The sequence below is a fragment of the Globicephala melas genome, chromosome 16 (assembly GCF_963455315.2).
Source record: "Globicephala melas chromosome 16, mGloMel1.2, whole genome shotgun sequence".
Taxonomy (NCBI): domain Eukaryota; kingdom Metazoa; phylum Chordata; class Mammalia; order Artiodactyla; family Delphinidae; genus Globicephala; species Globicephala melas.
The window spans coordinates 57,491,016-57,511,874 of NC_083329.1; the positions used below are offsets into that span (position 1 = coordinate 57,491,016).

The window sequence follows — 20,859 nt, forward strand, 5'->3', positions numbered from 1 at the left end:
TGGCGCAGTGGTTGAGAGTCCGCCTGCCGATGCAGGGGACAGGGGTTCGTGCCCCGGTTTGGGGGGATCCCGCATGCCGCGGAGCGGCTGGGCCCGTGGGCCATGGCCGCTGAGCCTGCGCGTCCGGAGTCTGTGCTCCGCAACGGGAGAGGCCACAACAGTGAGAGGCCCGCACACCGCAAAAAAAAAAAAAAAAAAAAAAAAGTTACCATGTCAGAGAGGTCTTCCTAAACCAGCCTATCTAAAACAGACACCAGGGAAGTGGGTAGGGCGAGGGCGGCCCACCCGACCCCCGGCTCATGGTCCTGTTCTCCCCACAGTTCACCATGGATGACGATATTGCTGCACTCCTGGTCGACAACGGCTCTGGCATGTGCAAGGCCAGCTTCGCGGGCGACGACGCTCCCCGGACTGTCTTCCCCTCCATCGTGGGGGAACCCCGGCACCAGGGCATGATGGTGAGCATGAGCCAGAAGGACTCCTATGTGATGAGGCCCAGAGCAAGAGAGGCATCCTGACCCTCAAGTACACCACCGAGCAGGGCATCGTCACCAACTGGGAGGACACGGAGAAGATACGGCACCACACCTTCTACAAAGAGCTGCGTGTGGCCCCCGAGGAGCACCCCGTGCTCCTGACTGAGGCCCCCCTGAACCTCAAGGCCAACCGTGAGAAGATGGCCCAGATCATGTTCAAGACCTTCAACACCCCAGCCATGTACGTGGCCATCCAGGCTGTGCTATCCCTGTACACCTCTGGCCGCACCACTGGCATCGTGATGGACTCCAGTGACAGGGTCACCCACACGGTGCCCATCTACTAGGGGTACGCCCTCCCCCACGCCATCCTGCATCTGGACCTGGCTGGCGGGGACCTGATGCACTACCTCATGAAGATCCTCACGGAGCATGGCTACAGCTTCACCAACACGGCCGAGCGGGAAATCGTTCATGACATCAAGGAGAAGTTGTGCTACATCGCCCTGGACTTCAAGCAGGAGATGGCCACCGCGGCTTCCAGCTCCTCCCTGGAGAACAGCTGCGAGCTGCCCGATGGGCAGGTCATCACCATTGGCAATGGGCGGTTCCACTGCCCTGAGGGTCTCTTCCAGCCTTCCTTCCTGGGCATGGAATCCTGTGACATCCACGAAACTACCTTCAATTCCATCATGAAGTGTGACGTCGACATCTGCAAGGACCTCTATGCCAACACGGTGCTGTCTGGCGGGACCACCACATACCCAGGCATCGCCGACAGGATGCAGAAGGAGGTCACCGCCCTGGCTCCCAGCACAATGAAGATCAAGATCACTATTGCCCCTGAGTGCGAGTACTCCGTGTGGATCGGCGGCCCCATCCTGGCCTCGCTGTCCACCTTCCAGCAGATGTGGATCAGCAAGCAGGAGTACACTGAGTCTGGCGCCTCCATCGTCCACCGCAAATGCTTCCAGGTGGGCTGTTAGTTGCGTTACACCCTTTTCTTGACAAAACCTAACTCGTGCAGAAAACGAGATGAGACTGGCATGGCTTTATCTGGTGTGGTTTTTTTGGTCTTTTTTGATTTGTGTGTGTGTGTGTGTGTGTGTGTGTGTGTGTGCGCGCGCTTGACTCAGGATTTAAAAACTGGAACAGTGAAGGTGGCAGCAGTTGGTTGGATGGAGCATCCCCAAAGTTCTACAAGGTAGCCGAGGGCTTTTTGCGGAACGCAGGCCTCTCACTGTTGTGGCCTCTCCCGTTGCGGAGCACAGGCTCCGGACACGCAGGCTCAGCGGCCATGGCTCACGGGCCCAGCCGCTCCGTGCTATGTGGGATCTTCCCGGACCTGGGCATGAACCCCGTGTCCCGTGCATCGGCAAGCAGACTCTCAAGCACTGAGCCACCAGGGAAGCCCTCATTAGGCATTTCTATTCTCACTTTACAGAGAAGGAAAGAAGTTCAGAGAGGGTAGTAACCAGCCCAAAGCCACCCAGCTGGGAAGAATCAGATCGAAACTGGACCCAAATCTGCTGGTTGTAAAGCCCTATTTTAACCACCATCTAGAGGATGCACGTAAGCCCCCAGCATGCAGCCAGGCACACAGATTCCCAATTTGTGAATTTTCTTCTTCTTCCTTGAGCTTCAGGTCTAGAGACAGATGAGCCCAGCTATGGGGGCTGAAGGGACAGGAAGCCAGGTGGCCCTTGGGCTGGGCTGAAGCAGCAGCAACAGCCCTCACCTCACTCCCGGCCAAGCACAAGCAGCCCGGGCTGGCTTCCTGCTCCCCACAGTTTGCAAGAAACCCCTTCCGAACACCTCCTCCCCGGCCCGGGCAGGCTGGGGTCATCCTTGCAGAGGAAGTTCAGCCAGGTCAGGCCTACCCCTTTCCCACAGCCCCTCCATGGCTTTTCCACTCACCTCTGGGCTGAGAATCCCCCAAGGCCCCCCACCCAGGGCCTGTGGGGTTATGCTGCCATTGGCGTTGCTCCCTTGATAGGGGACAGCCTAATTCATGTCTGACCCACGCCAATAAATCAGGGAGGGGTGCAGGGGTGGGGACATTCATAAATCTATATCAAACAGCCCCCAAATTATGACAGATGACATGGCAGTCATAAAATTGCACAAGCAAAACTCACCAAGTCATTAATTTCATGGCCGTAGAAAATAAACAGACACATTTTTTCGCGGCCCTAATAAATTTTTAAAAACTCAAAGAATGGTCCATCTGCTTCGAATAATTTTTAATTTCCTATTCTGTCTCATTCCCATTAGCTATTCCACTGAGATATTTGCTAAATTCTTTCATTTACCTCCTCCCATCTGTATTCAATTACCCTATTCCCAAATAGAGTGAGTTTTTGTTTCTCCTAAGCACGGGACAAAATACCCCTGCCTGTACCTTAAAGCAAATGTTATGTGTGTTTTATTATCTGTTAGACCGTACGAGTCATTCTAACTCGATTGCCTGTGCGGAAAGTCTTGGAGAGCAATCTGATTTTGATGTTTTCTGGCTTGGGTGGAAAACACCTGCCCGATTCTCAAAGCTAATCTATTAACGTGGTAAATGCTGTAGCAGATGTTCCTGAGTGAGCGAGGGGCCGCAATGGGCTGTGACCAGACCCAGAGTATCGGGCACAGAGTGGAGATCAGAGGCCAGCAACACCACTGGGGGCCGAGCTGTCACATTTTCCGGCCGGCCCCCAGGCTCTGGCTGCCTGGTGACTCCCTACCGCCTCCCAGGGCTCTCAGCAGCCACTCGAGATGGAAGGACATTTCAAGGTCATCTGGTCCACCCCCAGCAGGCCCGTGTTTTTTTTTTAGGCCCATGTTTTTTATAGAAGGAAGACTAAGGCCCAGAGAGGAGGTGTGATTGCCCAAAGTCACACAGCATACTGAAAAAGGAGAACATCCTTAGCGTCTCTAGTGGGTGCAAGGAGCTGAGACGGGAAGAGGAGGGGAATTCTGTGAGCAACTTTCCCACCAGTGCCTTCCACCTGAGGAAACAACATCACTTAGGTCTTTTCTGTCTATCAGTCTTCGCAAGTCATCTTTCCTCATCCTGCAGGAGCAGTGACAGATGCAGAGAGTAGGAAGTGAACTGAGGGGCTAAAGCCTTGCTCGGGGGTGGGTTGGTTTCAACACAGTGGAACCTGCAAAGCCCCAGGAACGTGGAAGTCCAGGCCAAGCTGCAGATCTGGGAAGGAGCTGGGGTCTCCAAAGCCTCACACAGCATAATCCAGGTAGCTGCACTATGGGGGCCCACATCCCTGCAGCCCTCATTATTTCCACGCATGCTGGTGGCTTCTTACCATGGGTAGTTTCTCTGCTGCCTGAGAGCTTTCTCTGGCCTAGGATTCGGGAGACCCTCAGGACAGGCCAGAAGTGCAGGGATTTGACACCTTCAGAAGCAGCCTTAACGATGATTGGGAGTTGGTGTATATATCCCCCCCACCTTCTCCCCTCTTGGATGGGACAATTCTGAGACAAATCTATACCAGTGATTCTCAACCAGGTACAATTTTGCACCCCCAGGGGACATGGAGCAATATCTGGAGACATTTTGGTTGGATGGTTGCTACTGGCATCTGGTAGAGGCCAGGAGGCTGCTGAACATCCAACAACACCCAGGACAGCACCCCACAACCAATAATTATTCAGTCCAAAATGTCAATAGTACTGAGGTTGAGAAACCCTGTTCTCTACGCTCTCACAGAGGTCCTCAATGGGATTGAGCCCCAGATGCCCATAGCAATGACCTGCTCATTTAGACACACACTCCTGACTTCTCTCCCCTCCTTGGACACCTTCCTCACTCCCCTTCCAGAACTTCCTGACACCACCTCCCACAAAACTACTTTCACGTGAATCCTCGCCTCAAGGTCTGCTTCTTGGGGGACCCAACCTAAGATCATCCATTACTACAGTCATGAGGACAACCTTGGAAAGGTCTTGAAGAGTTGGGTTCCTATTTCAGTCATTTACACACTTACTGCACACATTCAGTCCCAGGGATACCCACACTGAACGTAGCTTCTTGAGGACACGTACATGGGGGCACACCAGACCAGCTTGGTCAGGAACGTCCTTTGGCCTTACTCTCGTGGACCAGCTGATTGGAGATACGCTCACTTCGCAAAGAGATGTGAGACTTGAATACAGATTCAATGCAATCCCTGTCAGAATCCCAGCTACTTCTTTGTAAAACTGGCAGGCTGATTCTAAAATTTACATGGAATTACAAGGGACCAGGAATAGCCAAAACAATCTTGAAAAAGAAGAATGAAGTAGGATGACTCACACTTCCCGATTTCAAAATTTGCTACAAAGCAACAGTAATCAAGATAGTGTGGTACTGGCACTAGGATAGATATATAGATCAGTGAACTAAAATTGAAAGTACAGATATACCCATATATCTATGGTCAACTGACTTTTGACAAGGGTGTAAAGACCATTCAATGGAGAAAAGATAGTCTTTTCAACAAATGATGCCAGGACAACTGGATATCCACATGCAAAAGAATGAAGTTGAACCCCACCTCACACCATACACAAAAATTAACTCAAAATGGATCAAAGACCTAAATGTAAGAGTTAAAACTATAAAACTCTTACAAGAAAACATAGGGTTAAATCTTCATGATCTTGGATTTGGCAAAGTATTCTTAGATATGACCCTAAAAGCATGAGAAAAAAGAGAAAAAAAAATGATAAATTGAACTTAAAATTGAAAACTTTGGTGCTTCTATGGACACCATCAATAAAGTGAAAAGACAACCCACAGAATGGGAAAAAAATATTTTGAAGTCATATATCTGATAAGGGACTTACATTATTAGGTATCCATGAATTTAGAACTACTATTTTCTCCTGATAAATTTAAATTTCATACATTGACCCTCTATATCTCTAATGATGCCTTTTTGCCTTAAATTCTATTTTGTGTGATAGTAATATAACTATGCTAATTTTCTTTTGGTTAGCATTTTTCTGATTTTTTTTCACTGTTTTACTTACAATTTTTTATCGCTTTTAGACGTGTCTCATGTAAGCAGCATTTGGCTATTCTTTTTTCAATCCAATCTGAGAGTATATAATTTTAACTGGAGAGTTCAGTCTATTTATATTTATAGAGCTTACAAAATATATTTGACTTTATTTCTAGGATCTTGTTTTTGTTTTGTTTTTATTTTAATTTGTCCTGCTTCCTAAGGATTTATTTTCATCTTCTTTGTTGCATTGTTTTGAAGTTTTTTACTCATCCCATTTCTCCCCCTTCTACTGTGTAGAGGATAGGTATTCTATTATTTTTTTTTATTGGTGACTTAGTATTTTGAAATTATTACCTAACTTAACTTAGTCTAAAGTTAATCAATATCTTACCCTTCTCCTGAACAATGCAAAGTGCTTTGAAAGCTTTAATTCCATTTATTATACTTACGGTCCAGGATTTTAGTTCCATCTCCTGTTTAAACCCACAGAATAGACATTGTTTTGGACAATCAGTGTGTTTGTTTAGATTTACCCATATTTTTATTATTTTCTCAATTCATCATCACTTCTGGTATCTGAGATGTTTTTCCTCAGATCATTTTTCTTCTCAAGCTCATTCTTCAGAAACTCCTTGAATGGGGGTCTGTTGTTTATAAATTCTCTCAGTTATAGTAAACGGACATACCTTTTATTGAGTTTCATTTTATTGTGCTTCGTTACTGTGTTTTTTTTACAAATTGAAGGTTTGTGTCAACCCTGCATCAAGCAAGTCTATCTGCGCCATTTTTCCAACAGCATTTGCTCACTTCATTGCTCTGTGTCACATTTTGGTAATTCTCACAATATTTTAAACTTTTTCACTGTTATTATATTTGCTATGGTTATCTGTGATCAGTGATCTCTGATGTTACTACTACAACTCATTGGAAGGCTCAGAAGATGGTTAGCATTTTTTAGCAATAAATATTTTTAAATTAACAAATTTAATAAATTATGTACACTTTTTTGACATAATGCTATTACACACTTGACAGAACATAGTATAGTGTAAACATAACTTTTTTTTTTTTTTTTTTTTTTTGGCCACGACACACAACTTGTGGGATCTTAGTTGCCCAACCAGCGATTGAACCTGGGCCCTCATCAGTGAAAGTGCCGAGTCCTAACCACTGGACCGCCAGGGAATTCCCAAAACATAACTTTTATATGCACTGGGAAACAAAAATCTTTCTGTGACTTTCTTTAATGCAATATTCGCTTTATCGTAGTGGCCTGGAACTGAACCTGCAACATCTCCAAGGTATGCCTGTAAGTGAAAATGTCCTTATTTCTACCCTTATTCTTATTTTTTGCATTTTTATTGAGATATGATTCACATACTATAAAATTCACCCTTTGAAAGTGTACAATTCAGTGGTTTTAGTGTACTTATAAGATTTAACAAACATCGCCACCATCTAATTCCAGAACTTATCATCACCCAAAAAGAAAGCCCATGCCCGTTAGCTGTCACTCCACATTCCCCTCCAGCCTCTGGCAACCACGAATCTACCTTCCATCTCTATCGATATGCCTATGTTTTCAAGGTTCATCCATGTTGTTGCATGGATCAGAACTTCATTCCTTTTTATGGCAAGTAACACTCTACTGTATGGATATACCACATTTTGTTTATCCATTCATAAGTTGGTGGATATTTAGGTTGTTTCCACTTTTTCACTATTATAAATAATGCTGCAATAAACATTTGTGTACAAGTTTTTGTATGAATATACGTTTTCAATTTTCTTTAGCACATACTTAGGATCTACATTTATCCTTAAAAGATAAATTATCTTTTAAGAAATTATTTCAGGGCTTCCCTGGTGGCGCAGTGGTTAAGAGTCCGCCTGCCGATGCAGGGGACGCGGGTTCGTGCCCCGGTCCGGGAAGATCCCACATGCCGCAGAGCGGCTGGGCCTGTGAGCCATGGCCGCTGAGCCTGCGCGTCTGGAGCCTGTGCTCCGCAACGGGAGAGGCCACAACAGTGAGAGGCCCGCGTACAGCAAAAAAAAAAAAGAAATTATTTCAGTCTTATTAGGGGCTGGGGTATACAGTCCCTAGTTGGTGTGAATTTTAAAAGCCCTTTAAAGTCATCATTATTCTGTTTTTCATTGTTACTATTCATACTATTATAACTAGTCACCATTAGTCTAATTTCTTCTAATTAGAGAAGTTGTGAACAACGAAGTTTTTTCCTGTTGGGTATTTTTAAGATCTTCTACTTCTCTTTTATTTTTTTCTATTTGTCTTTGATATTCTTTAATTTGATTATGACGTATCTGTGTATGGACTTCTTTTTATTTACCCTTTTTGGGATTCACTGGAATTCCTGAATCTGAAGATTCATATTTTTTAATAATCATAGAAAATTCTCAGCTGCTATCTCTTTGAATAATACCTCTCCCATTATTCCTATAATCACTTTCCAAATATCTGATTAGACATATATTAGAGCTTTTCACTGCACTCTCCATGTCTCTTAACCTCTTCTTCATAGTTTCATTTTTCTTTCTGTACTGCATTATGTATAATTTTTCAAATCTATCTTCCTGTTTACTAATTCCCTCTCCAGCAGTGTCTATTCTATTTAACTGTTCCATTGAGTTTTAAATTTTGTATGTGATATATTTAAATTCCTAGAACCTCTGTCTGGTTCTTTTTCAAATCTTCCTGGTCATGTTTATCATCCCTTGCTTCATCCTTGTCTTTCTTGTGCCACAGAAGCTCAAGGTGTGGAAGTTGTAGGCTGCCCAACAAGGTAGAAGTCCTCAGGGTGTCCAGCAGTCTTTACTTCCCTGGACTGATGTTTCCAATTTGTTCCTGGCCTCTTATGATTCCCTTATTTGCTTACAGGCTCTTCCATTAACAGAAAAGAATTTCAAATTTCAAAAATATTTTTTTCTAGCATCCTTAGATGTTCTGTAGCTGATATATTTATACACCTTTCATCATCATATAGATTTTAAGTCCCTTTTTTCCTTTTCCAACATCCATGCTTTCAGAGACTAACTATTAAGCACCTACTATGTGCCAAGAACTGTGCTGGGGATTCAGGAGAGAACAAGACATAGCCTGTCCCTGCTCTTAGGGTTGCTTCCAGTCTATGGAGAAACCAGACACTTAACCAGGCAACTGTAGCCCACAGTTAATCAGTGCTCTGACAGGGTAGGTGTTAGTAAACAAGGCCATGCTGAGATATATGGAGGCCAGGAACACTCTAATAATCATATTGATTCTCTTTAAGTAAATATTCAACATTTATTTAAGGGGGAGGAATACAAAGCAAAACTCAAGCTCTTTTCCCACATTAGAAGGCTTTAGCGAAGCTGTCTGTTTTTACTCAAGCACATGTTGTTGCTGGAACATCCATCTTTTGTGGGGAGGATCCAGACTCGACCCCAAGCTACTTAGAAAATCAATTATCCCAACCACATACAGTAGCCTCCTAGAAGTATGTTCTGGTAAATTACATTTCCACTGATGTTTTAGTTGCTTCCCTAGCCATCCTTTAATTCTCATGTTCTGAGTAACTACTGCTACATAACGAATCACTTCAAAATAGCAGCTTAAAATGATAACGATATGTCATGGGTTGAATTATGTCCCCCCAAAAGATATGTTAAAGTCTTCACCCTCGGTACTTCAGAATGTCATCTTATTTGAGAAATAGGGTCATTGCAGATGTAATTAGTCAAGATGAGATAATAGAGTACAGGTGCCCCTAATTAAATGTGACGGTGTCCTTTATAAGAAGAGGGAGATTTGGACACAGAGACACAGCAAGAACACAATGCGAAGATGGAGGCAGAGGCCAGGGTGATGCACCTACAGGCCAAGGAAAGCCAAGCACTGCCTACAACCACCAGAAGCTAGGAGAAACACAGGGAACAGATTCTCCCTCAGAGCCCTCACAAGGAACAAGCCAATACCTCGATTTTGGACCCTAGCCTCCAGAACTCTGAGAGAATAAATTTTTGTTGTTTTGCCCAGTTTGTGGCCATTTGGTACCTAGGCAGCCCTAGGAAACCCATATATGATCTTGTCTTCCACTCATGAATCCGGAGGTCGCCTGGACTGCAGGCAGCTCTCACTCTGGGTCTGTCATGCATTGCAGGCATTTGGTGGCTGAGACTAGGGTCATCTCAAAGGCTTCCTTATGCACATGTCTGATATCTGGGGCATGGGAGACTCAAACAGCTGGGGATGGATGAGTTGGGGCCCCTCAGGCATCTCTCTCACTCTTTGTGATCCCTGCACAAGGCGGCTTCCGCAGAGATGGACTTCTCACAGGGCAGCTGACAGCTCCCAGAGCAAGTTTCCAAGAGAACCTGGGAGATGCTACCTGGCCTTTTCTAACCAGCCTCAGAAGTCAGAGAACATCGCTTCCATCACATTCTGTTCAAGGAGGCTCGCCCCAGTTCAGGGCGAGGGGACACAGACCCCACCTCCTGATGAGAGGAGGGTCTAAGGATTCAGTCACATTTTTAAGCCACTGCACCAGCTCAGTCAGGGGCACATCAGGCCTGGGGGAGACAGCACTGTCTGCCTCCCTGACAGGCATGAGGAGTTAGCCAGGTGAGCAGGGCATGAGCCAGGGAGAGGAGCCACCCCTCCTGCCCCAGCCCGGAGCTCCCAGCTGATGCTGGAGTACCGCTGCCTTCATCCTGCTCACAGCCTCCAGGCCTGGTGGAGCCCAGGGCTCCCTCATTCAGCTGAGGCTCCCCGCCAGGCCCTGGAGGTCAGACTCTGCCCAGAGAGCACCCAAGGCAAAGGCGATCCCTGGGCTCCTTGCTGCCCACCACCCACAGGTGCTTTGTTTTCCTGACAGAGATCCTTCATTTTTTTTTTTTATGAATACTTTGGTTTTTGAGTTTTATTTTTTTTACAGTAGGTTCTTATTAGTTATCTTATACATATTAGTGTATACATGTCGATCCCAATCTCCCAATTCATCCCCCCTCCGCCCCGCCACTCAGAGATCCTTCTTTTCATCCTTAGTCTGGGGCCATTTCTGTCCCTGCCATCCTCACTAATCTGGGGCAGACAGGAGGCCCCTCAGAGAGGGCTCCCCACACACACATCAACCCCCGAGGTTTGGGAGCTCAGTCTCGGGGTCTGGAACAGTGACTCTCTCCCCAGCTAACCCCAGCTGTGGCTCCCCAGTTCCCTTCCTTCTGACGGCTCCTTAAAAATCTTCCCCCACCCCACCCTCTTGGTCAGGAGACAAATGTGTTCCTCGTATTGCTGTTAGTCCAGGAGGCCACTTTCCCGTCAAGCAAAATACCCAGCCTTCTGATGACTTGAAAGCACCTAGTCTGGGACACACATACACATACACACTAACGCTGCTCCCCTTTCTCCAAAAGGCCACTGATCTCCAGAAGAGGTGAGACAAAGGTTCACCTGAGGTCACATCATCTTCCCTCCACCTTCAGAGCCGCAACCAAACCGTCAGACCAGTCTGGGTGGGGCAGAAGCACCCACTGGCGGAGCGCCTGCTCCGGGTCCGTGCTGAGCCATCCGTCCCTGCCGACCGCCCTGCGAGGCAGGTGCCCCAGTCTACTCCATTACACAGTGAAGAGGCTGCAGCTGCGGCATGGGGGCGGGGGCAGGGTGATGGACTAGCTTGTGTCTGACTTGAGGTTCACTGTCACGTTTACCTCAACGTTTATCTCTAAAACCTGTCCTCCTTCTCTTCTCCCTTCCTCTCGCCCTCCTCCTCCTCGACTTCTGCCTCTCTCTCCCTCTCCTTCCATCCCTCTGTCTGTCTACTTCTGTCTGCGTTCTCTCTCTCTTTCACTGTAACCCACACACAGGAGTCTAGGGCTGCTTAGAGGCCAGAATCACTCCAAAATGGCCTGAGCCTTCCACTCGTCCTTGGTACCAGAATATGGCCACACTTGTTTGGAAAACTCCATGAAGGAATGGACAGTGGCTACCTGTCCAAATACGAAGAAGGGAAGGGAAATATTAATAATAAGCACCTCTTCAGGTGATAGATTCAGGTGACCCAAGGATCCCACCTTAAGAGAGTCTGCCCTGCAGCATGATCATCTAACGTGAAACTCATTCTCATCTCAGATGCTTTTGCATTTTGAAAAAGCCTTCAGAGAAAAGTTCCCAATGGTAGGACTCAAGGGTAGTCCCCAATAGTGGCCTTTTTGCACCACATCAGCCGGTCATTGGCTACAGTCTGCCCAAGTCAGGGAAGGCAGGGTGGGCCGGCCTTCCAGGGGACGCCTGTCGTTTGGCTGAGGGCTCGTCTCCAGCAAAGGGGCAGCTGGGAGTCATTAGCAGCAATCCTCCAGCAGCTGGGGGATGGGGAAACTAGCAAGTTAGAAGGTAAACAAGCAGGTCTCCTCCTCAGAGCCCGGAGGCATCCCCAGCATTCTCAGCCACAGAACACAGTGTGCAGGAGCAGAGGCCCGTCCCTGCCACAACCTCAGTTTCCCGGTTCGTAAAATGGGTATGCAGGACCAAGGGGTCCTTTCCAGCTCTGCATGTCCAAGCTTCTGTGATTCCAGTTCCACCTCGCCCCAAAGTTCCAACCAGGCAGTCCCCTTCAGGTGATGGATTCAGGTGACCCAAGGATCCCACCTTGAGAGAGTCTGCCCTGCAGTGTGATCACCTAACGTGAAACTCATTCTCATCTCAGATGATTTTGCATTTTGAAAAAGCCTTCAGAGAAAAGTCCCCGATGGTAGGACTCCATGCACGTGTGGCGCTAGTTAAGAAAGCAGAAGGCTTCCTGGCACCTCAGGTCATATCACAGACCTTCAGAGCTGGAAGGGACCTGAGAGAGGCTCCCTCAACCCCAGCCATACAAAAGGGGAAACTGAGGCTCAGGGTGGAGAAGTGATTTCCTCACCATCACACAGCAGAGCCAGCGGCAAGAATTCCCGGCCCTGAGCCTTTCTTAGTGCTCTGGGAGGAGTCCTCAGAAAGGAGGGCTCAGACCAGGAAACGCAGCTGCCTCAGGAGGGTTCTCCAGAAGCAGAACCTGAGTCAGAGATTCCCATTCAGATGATTTATGGGGTGGGGGGGAGGCCCTGGGGAGAAAGGGAGTGAGGGAAGCAGGATAGGGAAGGGGTAAAAGCTAAGCCAGAACACGGTTTCAGCTGGGGTCAAGCCGCAGTCCCACCAAGGATATTGGACCCCTAATAGCATCACAGAGTTTGTCCTACCTTGAGGCTTGGGGTGGCCTTTTGCACCACATCAGCCGGTCGTCAGCCATCGTCTGCCCAGGTCGGGAAAGGAAGGCAGGGTGGGCCGGCCTTCCGGGGGATGCCTCTCGTTTGGCTGAGGGCTCGTCTCCAGCGAAGGGGCAGCTGGGAGTCATTAGCAGCAACCCTTCAGCAGCTGGGGGACGGGGAAAACAGCAGGTTAGAAGGAAAACAAGCAGGGCTCCTCCCCGGAGTCCCCAGGCATCCCCGGTGTCCCCAGCCACAGAATACAGTGTGCAGGAGCAGAGGCCCATCCCTGCCACAGCCTCAGCTTCCCGGTTCATAAAATGGGTATGCAGGACCAAGGGGTCCTTTCCAGCCCCGCATGTCCAAGCTTCTGTGATTCCAGTTCCACCTCGCCCCAAAGTCCCAACCAGGCAGTCCCCCTACCCCCAGGCTCCCCACTAGGCAAAGCAGTTTAAGACTCAGTGAGACCAAAGTAGGGTCTCCATTCAGTCAAGCCTGAACCCCACGAGGCAAGTAAAGGCAACAGTTTCTTGGCACGTGTACGTCTCCAGCCTGCAGAGCAGGCCTAGGGAGTCAGTATTTCTTGACATGTAAGTACCGAGACCACACTGGGTTGTCAGTAAATTCATTATCCCATTACGCAGAACTGAATTATTCAGCGCTCTTGAGGCCGCCTCAGGAACGTGCCCCAGCACAGTCAATGCGGCATTAGAGGGATGGATGGAGTCAGGCCCAGGGCATCGTTGGTGCCGGGGTGATGGATCTGGGCCCGGACAGGCTGCCAGGGCTTGCAGGCACAAGGCTGCCTGGCTGGCAGGACCTGGGCACTGGGTGTTCCTGGGGTCTGTAGAGGGGGTTATGCACGTATCCACAGTCCTCCTCACCCTTTAAGAAATCAGCAGAGTATATCTTTGGAGCCCACCTGCTCCAAAGGGCCCAGGGACAGAAGATCCAGGCTCCACCTCTTCCTGGCTGTGTGACCGCCAGAAGGTCATTCACCTCTCTGAGCTTCAGTTTCTTTATCTGTAAAAAACACAGTGATGATGCTGAACGTTCCCAGTATCCATTCTCCCTTTTAAAGATAGAACTGATTTTTTCATTGAACATATAACCCTCTAGAATAAAGACTATTTCCAGGCCAAAGTGTGGTCACGTGACTAAGTGCTGCTCAAAGGGATGCAAGTAGAATATCTTACGAAACTTTCAAGAAGTGTCCTTAAAGGAACGAGGTTAGTTCTATTTTGTCCCTTTCTGCTTCCTAAAAACTGGGTTGAAGGTGTGATGGCTGGAACTCAAGCAGTCATCCTGTTTAATGAGAAGACACCACATGATGAGGATGGCAACACAGCAGAGGAGAAGCCTGAGTCTCAGTTGACCCTGGAGGCTCTGTATAACCTCCAAGTTACATCTGTATAAAATAGAAACCAACTTCTTTTTTGGACTTTTCTGTCTCTCACAGCCAAACTCAACCTTACCTTGTTGGGCAAGTCCAAGGGTGAAATGAGTTATTACAGGAAAAGTGGCCACCTCAGTAGGTATTTCCTCTAGGATATGTCAGTGGTTAAGAACTATAAGCCCTGAAACCAGAGAAGCTGGGTTCAAATCCCAACTTTACCACTTATAAGCTGTGCAAATTTAGGAATGTTGCTTAACCTCTCTGTGCTGCAGCTTCTTCACCTGTAAAATGGGGATAAAAATGGTACCTTTCCCCTTACAAGGTGTATGTGAAGATTAAGTGAGTTAATATGAAGTTTAACTGACACACAGTAATTGCTATACTGACACAGTAATTGAAGTGACTGACACACAGTAATTGCTATATAAATATCAGCCGTTAGTATTTCATTTTTGTAGATCTAGGGGGATTCCCTATGTAACTCAGAGACCTGGGTCCCTGTAACATCTCCCAAAGCTCATCTCAGTCTAGATTTTCCCCTCAAAGTGGCTGTGCTCTCAGGGTAGCAACGCCAGAGGTGTTCTGAGTTTCAACCATGACATGAACAGTTTTGCTTGGGGTGGGCGGCAAAGTCTGGGATCCTTGTTTGGAGCCCACAAGAGGGATTGCTCTTTGGAATCCAGGTGAAGTTCTTACTCAGGAAGCGAGAAAGAGAAACAAAAGCCTGAGATGGGCTGTGTACCCTGGGCAGGTGTCTCTCCTCTCTGGGCCTCTGGGGAGTGGATTAAACCAGAGGTTACAGCTCATGCACCAGCAGCTCAAAGACCAGTGTGGAATATGAGGGAACCTCTTTGGGTTTGAGGCAGCAGGGAGCGGTGGGGACTGGGGCAAGGGCACATGACCCGTGGGGGATGGGGGGGGAACCACACAGCACCAGCCAACCTGCCCTGCAGCAAAATGGGCCCAGTGGGGGCTTCCCTGGTGGCGCAGTGGTTGAGAGTCCGCCGCCAATGCAGGGGACACAGGTTCGTGCCCTGGTCCGGGAAGATCCCACACGCGGCGGAGCGGCTGGGCCCGTGAGCCATGGCCGCTGAGCCTGCGCGTCCGGAGCCTGTGCTCCGCAACGGGAGAGGCCACAACAGTGAGAGGCCCGTGTACCGCAAAAAAAAAAAAAAAAAAGAAATGGGCCCAGTGTTGTCAAACCTGCTGCTCTTTCAAAAGAAATGGAAATCAAATCTGAATTCTTTGCGAAATTTTCTGATTGTTTAGTGTTGGCTCCATTCAAATAAACAAAATACTGATCGAGGCAAACAAAATATGTCCCCAGGCCAGCTCAGGGGCCACCAGAAGTAGACAAGCACTGAGAAGTCTCCAATGCAATGCAATCGGAATCCTTGAGTTCCAGGCTCCATGTCCTGGTGTCTCGGGGGAAAATGGGCATATGCTGAGTGTGGGGATAAAAGAAAGGGGCTTGTCCTCCCCGGGGAGGTAGGCGCCCTGGGCTGAACCCAGGGAAGGTGAGCCTGACCCCTTGCTCCCTCCCCGCTCGGTTCAGGATGGCAGTGAGATGGACAGAGGCAGGAGGTTGCCCTGCGACCTCAGGTGACACTCTGACTCCCAGAGCTCCAAGTTCCTCCTCTGAGAAACAGACTGGGGAATCTTCAGCTCAGGCACAAGGCAGGGGCCCTGGCCCTCCTGCCCCTGCTGAGGCCCTGCCCTGTGGGGATCTCTGCACCCATGGCTTTGGGGACACCCAGGGGCCCTTGGGATCTGTGTGTAGATTGAACGGCTGATCTTGACTCTTCTCTCCCTGACCCATAATAGGGCTACACAGCCACACCCTTTGCCACGTGAGCTCACAGGGCCACCCCGTAGAGAGGGCAGAGTACACATACTTGCCCCCTATGCAGAGCTTGGCCGAGTGATTTGTTGGGGCCGCTGGAACGTGAGCAGACCTGACTGAGGCAGAGGCTTTCAAAGCACCTGTGTGGTTGGCCTCTTGCTCCCATGCTGTCCCCTGGGAAAGAGCACCCCCAGGTAGCTGCTGGTCTCAGAATGATCTGGACCCACAACCCCAAGCAGAAATAGCCCAGCTGATCCACTGACCCAGCAGTGAGAAAAGTAGGTGGTTATTTTGGAAGTTGCTGAGACTTGGGGCTGCCACACAGCAATGTTGCAGCAGAAACCTGACCGCTATGCTGGGAGGTCGTGGGCTTCCCCAACCTGGACCCAGCTTGCTGCACAGAAGCTCCCACCCTGTCTGGTCATCCACTGTCCCAGCAGCCCCTGCACCCCGGCTCTGATGCAAATAGAGAGACTCTCCTTGGAGTGGGGAGACCCCAGGCTTTGTGCCATACAGAACTGGAGACAGTCCCCACATCCTGCCTATGAGACCCCAGATGTCCCCTGTCTGTAAAGGGGGGGTGATCATGCCTGCCTCACCAGGGACTGGGGAGGCTTGACGAGACACAAGTCTGCAGCAGGGCAAGGGTGGGGTGCACGGTACTGGCATTTCCACTTGTCAGGCGTGGGAGGGATAGGGCATCTCCTGGGAGAAAACTGACCCCTGAGGAAAACGAGGCCTTACCTTTGGAGAGCGTGATTTTGAGTTCAGTGTGGAATCTGTCACTCAACCTGAAAAAAAGCAAAAGGGGTTATCTCAGCACCAACTCTCAATCACCCCTGGGCACAGACCACACTGCTAGAGTGCCTGTATCAGTTAGGAATGCTATGAACTTCAAATAAAGAATAAATAGCTAATCATTGCTTAAACACAAAGGGCTCCATTTTCTCACATAACAAGGAGGCTAGAGGTAAACAGTTGCTGGGAGTGGTTTAATGTCTAGATAATGTCTTCAAGGACCATCATCATCCTCACTGTTTTTTTTTTTTTAATTCTTAACCTTGTTGCCTCAGGGCCACAAGATGGCTGCTAAAGTTCCAAGCATTTCACCTTTACACAACCCTATTCAGGGTAAGAAAAGGCTAAGCAAGAAGAGGGGATTTCTTATTATCAGGGAATAAAAAGTCCTGAGAAGCACCTCTTTTTCCCTGGCAAGATATCCCTGGATATCTTGAAAAAGGGACTGGGGTGGGGAGGGGGGTTGTGACAGCCTGAGAGGGATCACAGTCCATCCCCCAGAGCTGGGCACATTGTCGCCTGAACAATATTGGGCTCCTGTTGGCAAAGCAGAAGGAGGGGGTTGGCTCTGCAGTGGATGGTAACACTGTGTGCTGGAGGTGGGAGAATCGGTCCCACAGAGGCAGCACTCCTAACTGCAAATCTAGAAGCTGCTTTGTGGCAAACAGCAGACTTCACTTTGCTGCAAATAACAGAATCCACTTTGTTGCAAATAGCCAAGTCTACTCTGTGGCAAACAGCTGACTCTGGGAGGGCCAGAGCGTGGGTGCGACACAGCATCACTCTCCTTCCAACCATGGACTCACATGCCGCATCAGGTCTGGTACCTGCAGGGGAGGCTGGGACGTGTGTGTTTGTCTTCTTTTGGGGAAGGAAGGATTCACAATGTAGGCCAGTGTCTCAAGGAGGAGAGAGAAGAGATGCAGGGGAACTTTCTTTGCTATTTCTCAAAAGGACGCCCATGAAGTCTTGACCATTTGACGGCTCCTGAGTGTCAGCTGAGGTGTCTGGCAAAAGCGATGATGCCCAGGAGTGGCTTTGACAGTGGCACCCTGCCCATCCCATCAAGAAGAAACGAGCAGGGCTTCCCTGGTGGCGCTGTGGTTAAGAATTTGAAAGCCTCTGCCAGCCAATTCAGGGAACACGGGTTCGAGCCCTGGTCCGGGAAGATCCCACATTCCGTGGAGCAACTAAGCCCGTGTGCCACAACTACTGAGCACGTGCACCACAACTACTGAAGCCCACGCACCTAGAGCCCGTGCTCCTCAACAAGAGAAGCCACCGCGATGAGAAGCCCATGCACCGCAACGAAGAGTAGGCCCCGCTCACTGCAATCAGAGAAAGCCCACGCGGCAGCAACGAAGACCCAGCAGAGCCAAAAATAAAAACAAATAAATAAATTTATTAAAAAAAAAAAAGAAGAAGAAGAAAAAAGGAGCAGGTGACACCATGAAACACACATCTAAGTCATCCACTGGGGAATCCCAGAGACACCCAAATGCCAGGACCTGAGTTGAACCAGAGAAATCGGATCACAGGTAAATCTCTGGCGCATGGTGGAAGCCTCTCAAGAGAACTCGATGAACTTCCAGGGGATATAGGAGCTCTGGACTTGGGCCAGTGGTGAGATGACAAACTCTTACGTGAAGCTGAGACAGGGACAGGTTCACACCTGGCTCTGCCACTTATATGTCACCTGACATCTGGGAACCTCAGTTTGCACATCTGGAAAACGGGGGCAATGCTAGCTTCTTGAGAGGGTGGCTGTGAGGAACATGCCCACTGCCCATTCTGTCTATGCAGTAGCAGGGAATCCTCTGTATTTAAATACCTAATGTGACTTCCCTGGTGGTCCAGTGGTTAAGACTCCTCGTTCCCAATGCAGGGGGCCCAGGCTCAATCCCTGGTCGGGGAACTAAGATCCCGCACGCCGCGTGGCGCGGCCAAAAATAAAAACAAACCAAAAACCTCACAGCGTGGTTCTCAAAGAGGGGGGACGGGAACTTGGCAGGGTTATCTTCATCCTGACAACCACACTGAGAGGCTGCAGTTTGTGGCAGAATTTGACCACTCTCCCATGATCTCTACCACCAGTGTTACTCTCTCGGTCATCAACTCAGGTGGCAAGGGGAACTTTGCAGACAGAACTAAGGTCACTAACCAGCTCACCTTGAAATGGAGAGATTATCCTGGATTAGCCGGGTGGGTCCCCTGGAATCACGTGAGCCTTGAAAAGCAGAAAAGGAAGGCAGAGTGATCTGAAACACCAGAAGTATTCGAGGTGCCTTCTACCTGGTGAGACCCTGAGCGGAGGATCAGCCAGGCCTGGCCTGACTCCTGACCTACAGAACCACGAGATTAAAAAATGGCATTGTTTTAAGCCGCTCAGCATGTGGTGGTTCATTACACAGCACAGAACACTAAGACAGAAGGATCATCCCCATTTTTCTAGCTGAGAAACTCGGAGCTCACACAGCCACAAAGTGAGTGGTGGACCAATGTTTGAACCCAAGTCCCTCAGACTCCGGAGCCCATGCTGTCACTTCCCATTCGGCCTGTCCAGATGAGGAAACTGAGGCATGAGAGGCCAGGGCACTGCCAGTGCCAGCTCCACAGCATCTCAGCACAGAGGAGGCGGGAGCCGTGGCCCCTGTCCTCCCCCGCTCATCTGAGGGGCCCCAGAAGCTCCTGATTCACGGTCTGTCTGTATCAGCCCACTCGGCCCACCACGGCCCCCGGAGCCACTAGAGTCACAGCATTGCCCCCCGAAGTCTTAGGTGAAAAGCTCGGCAGACCTCACCCAGATGTGGTCAGACTCCAGGCTGCAAGTTTGTCTGTGGAGACAGGAGGCCTAAAGGAGGCAAGCCCTGGACAGAGGCTCACAGGCACCTCTGAGAGAACCACAGCTGCCGGGGAAGAGCCCACAAGTGCAGGAAGGGGACTGAAGGGCCCAAAGGTAGGAGGAGGATTCCTGGGGCAGGGCCTGGGGACTGGGGGTGATCAGCCAGCCAGTGAGGCCTCTCGGGCCCCAACAGACTCCACTCTTATGTCCTAACTTCTCTGACCCATGCTCCAAATCAGAAGAAACAGTTGTCCTATGGGCCAGGTCAGACACAAAGATCAAAGATGTATTCAGTTTTGCTGACATGGAGCGTAAAAAAAAAAAAAAAAAAGTCTAACCCAAGTGTTTTAAATTGTGAGATTTCACATTAAAAGCCAGATTTCCAACCTCTTTTGAAAAATCAGAAGCTCCAGCCACAATATGCTCTTCTTCCCACATGGCCACATGAGTGGGAGCTGAGGGGCCGCCACACCTGATGGGGCATCAGTTCTGGAACACCACAGTCCCCACTGCTCCCTACCGCCCTCCCCTCACCTGCCTGCCTGACCCCTGAAGATATCTAAATTCTAATCCTTTAGGCCCAACTTGACTCCATAACCTTACTCTTCTGCCCCTACCCCGCCCAGTCCTGGGGGGATCCTGGGGGAAGGCGCCCAGCCTGTGTGATGTTAGCAGGGCTGGGAGAAGTAGGGGTTGGGGGTATTAGGTTAGTAACTCAGGGGCCTCTACCAGATCCATTTTTGTGAACAGCTGTTTCCAGTGACCCAGTCTGGCTAAGAATTTGGCAGGGGTCAAACCCCCTGACTTCCTGGTGTCGACCCAACAGCACGTATGGGCATGCATCCTCTCTGCCCTCATGACCAGCAGGTGCCTTGGTGCCTAATGGGGCAGCTGCACTTGGCCAAAAGGGCAATTGAGAGAGGCAGAAATGATCCTCCCCCACCCCTGGAGACAGCTGCCCACATCCACGTGGCCCTCTGGGGAGGCCCAGCTTCCACCGCCGCCACTCGGGCCACCTCCAAGGAAAAGAACCCAAACCTACTTTGTCTTCAGCCCCCTGGTCTTCTAGGAAAAGGCCCTGTAACAGATTCGGAGGCGACACTTTGCTCCCTTCATTGCGAACTGAGACACCGGCGCTGTAATGGAAGAGACAAGAAATGAGTAGCGAATGGGGGAGGGAGGTGGAAAAATTAAATTTTGCGTGATCAGCAAGGTTTCAAACAATCGCTCGCCAACTGAAGTGGGTGCCACGTCTATAAGTCATTCTGTTTTATAGA

General features: G+C 49.3%; 1 protein-coding gene and 1 long non-coding RNA gene across 2 annotated transcripts; one reads left to right on the plus strand and one right to left on the minus strand.

Moving 5' to 3' along the window:
• Positions 1–326: 326 nt before the first annotated feature.
• LOC115856409 (actin, cytoplasmic 1-like) lies at positions 327–1,462 on the plus strand. The gene is given in 3 exon segments (XM_070043847.1): positions 327–483; positions 486–775; positions 824–1,462. Coding segments are annotated over 3 exon segments (1,086 nt in total).
• Positions 1,463–12,760: 11,298 nt separating this feature from the next.
• On the minus strand, positions 12,761–20,720 carry LOC115856412 (uncharacterized). Its single transcript, XR_004040822.2, has 5 exons — positions 20,625–20,720; positions 18,910–18,967; positions 16,687–16,733; positions 13,588–13,726; positions 12,761–12,872 (listed from the first exon to the last, which is right to left on the minus strand). It is a non-coding gene; the product is annotated as an uncharacterized lncRNA (long non-coding RNA).
• Between the last annotated feature and the right edge of the window lie 139 nt (positions 20,721–20,859).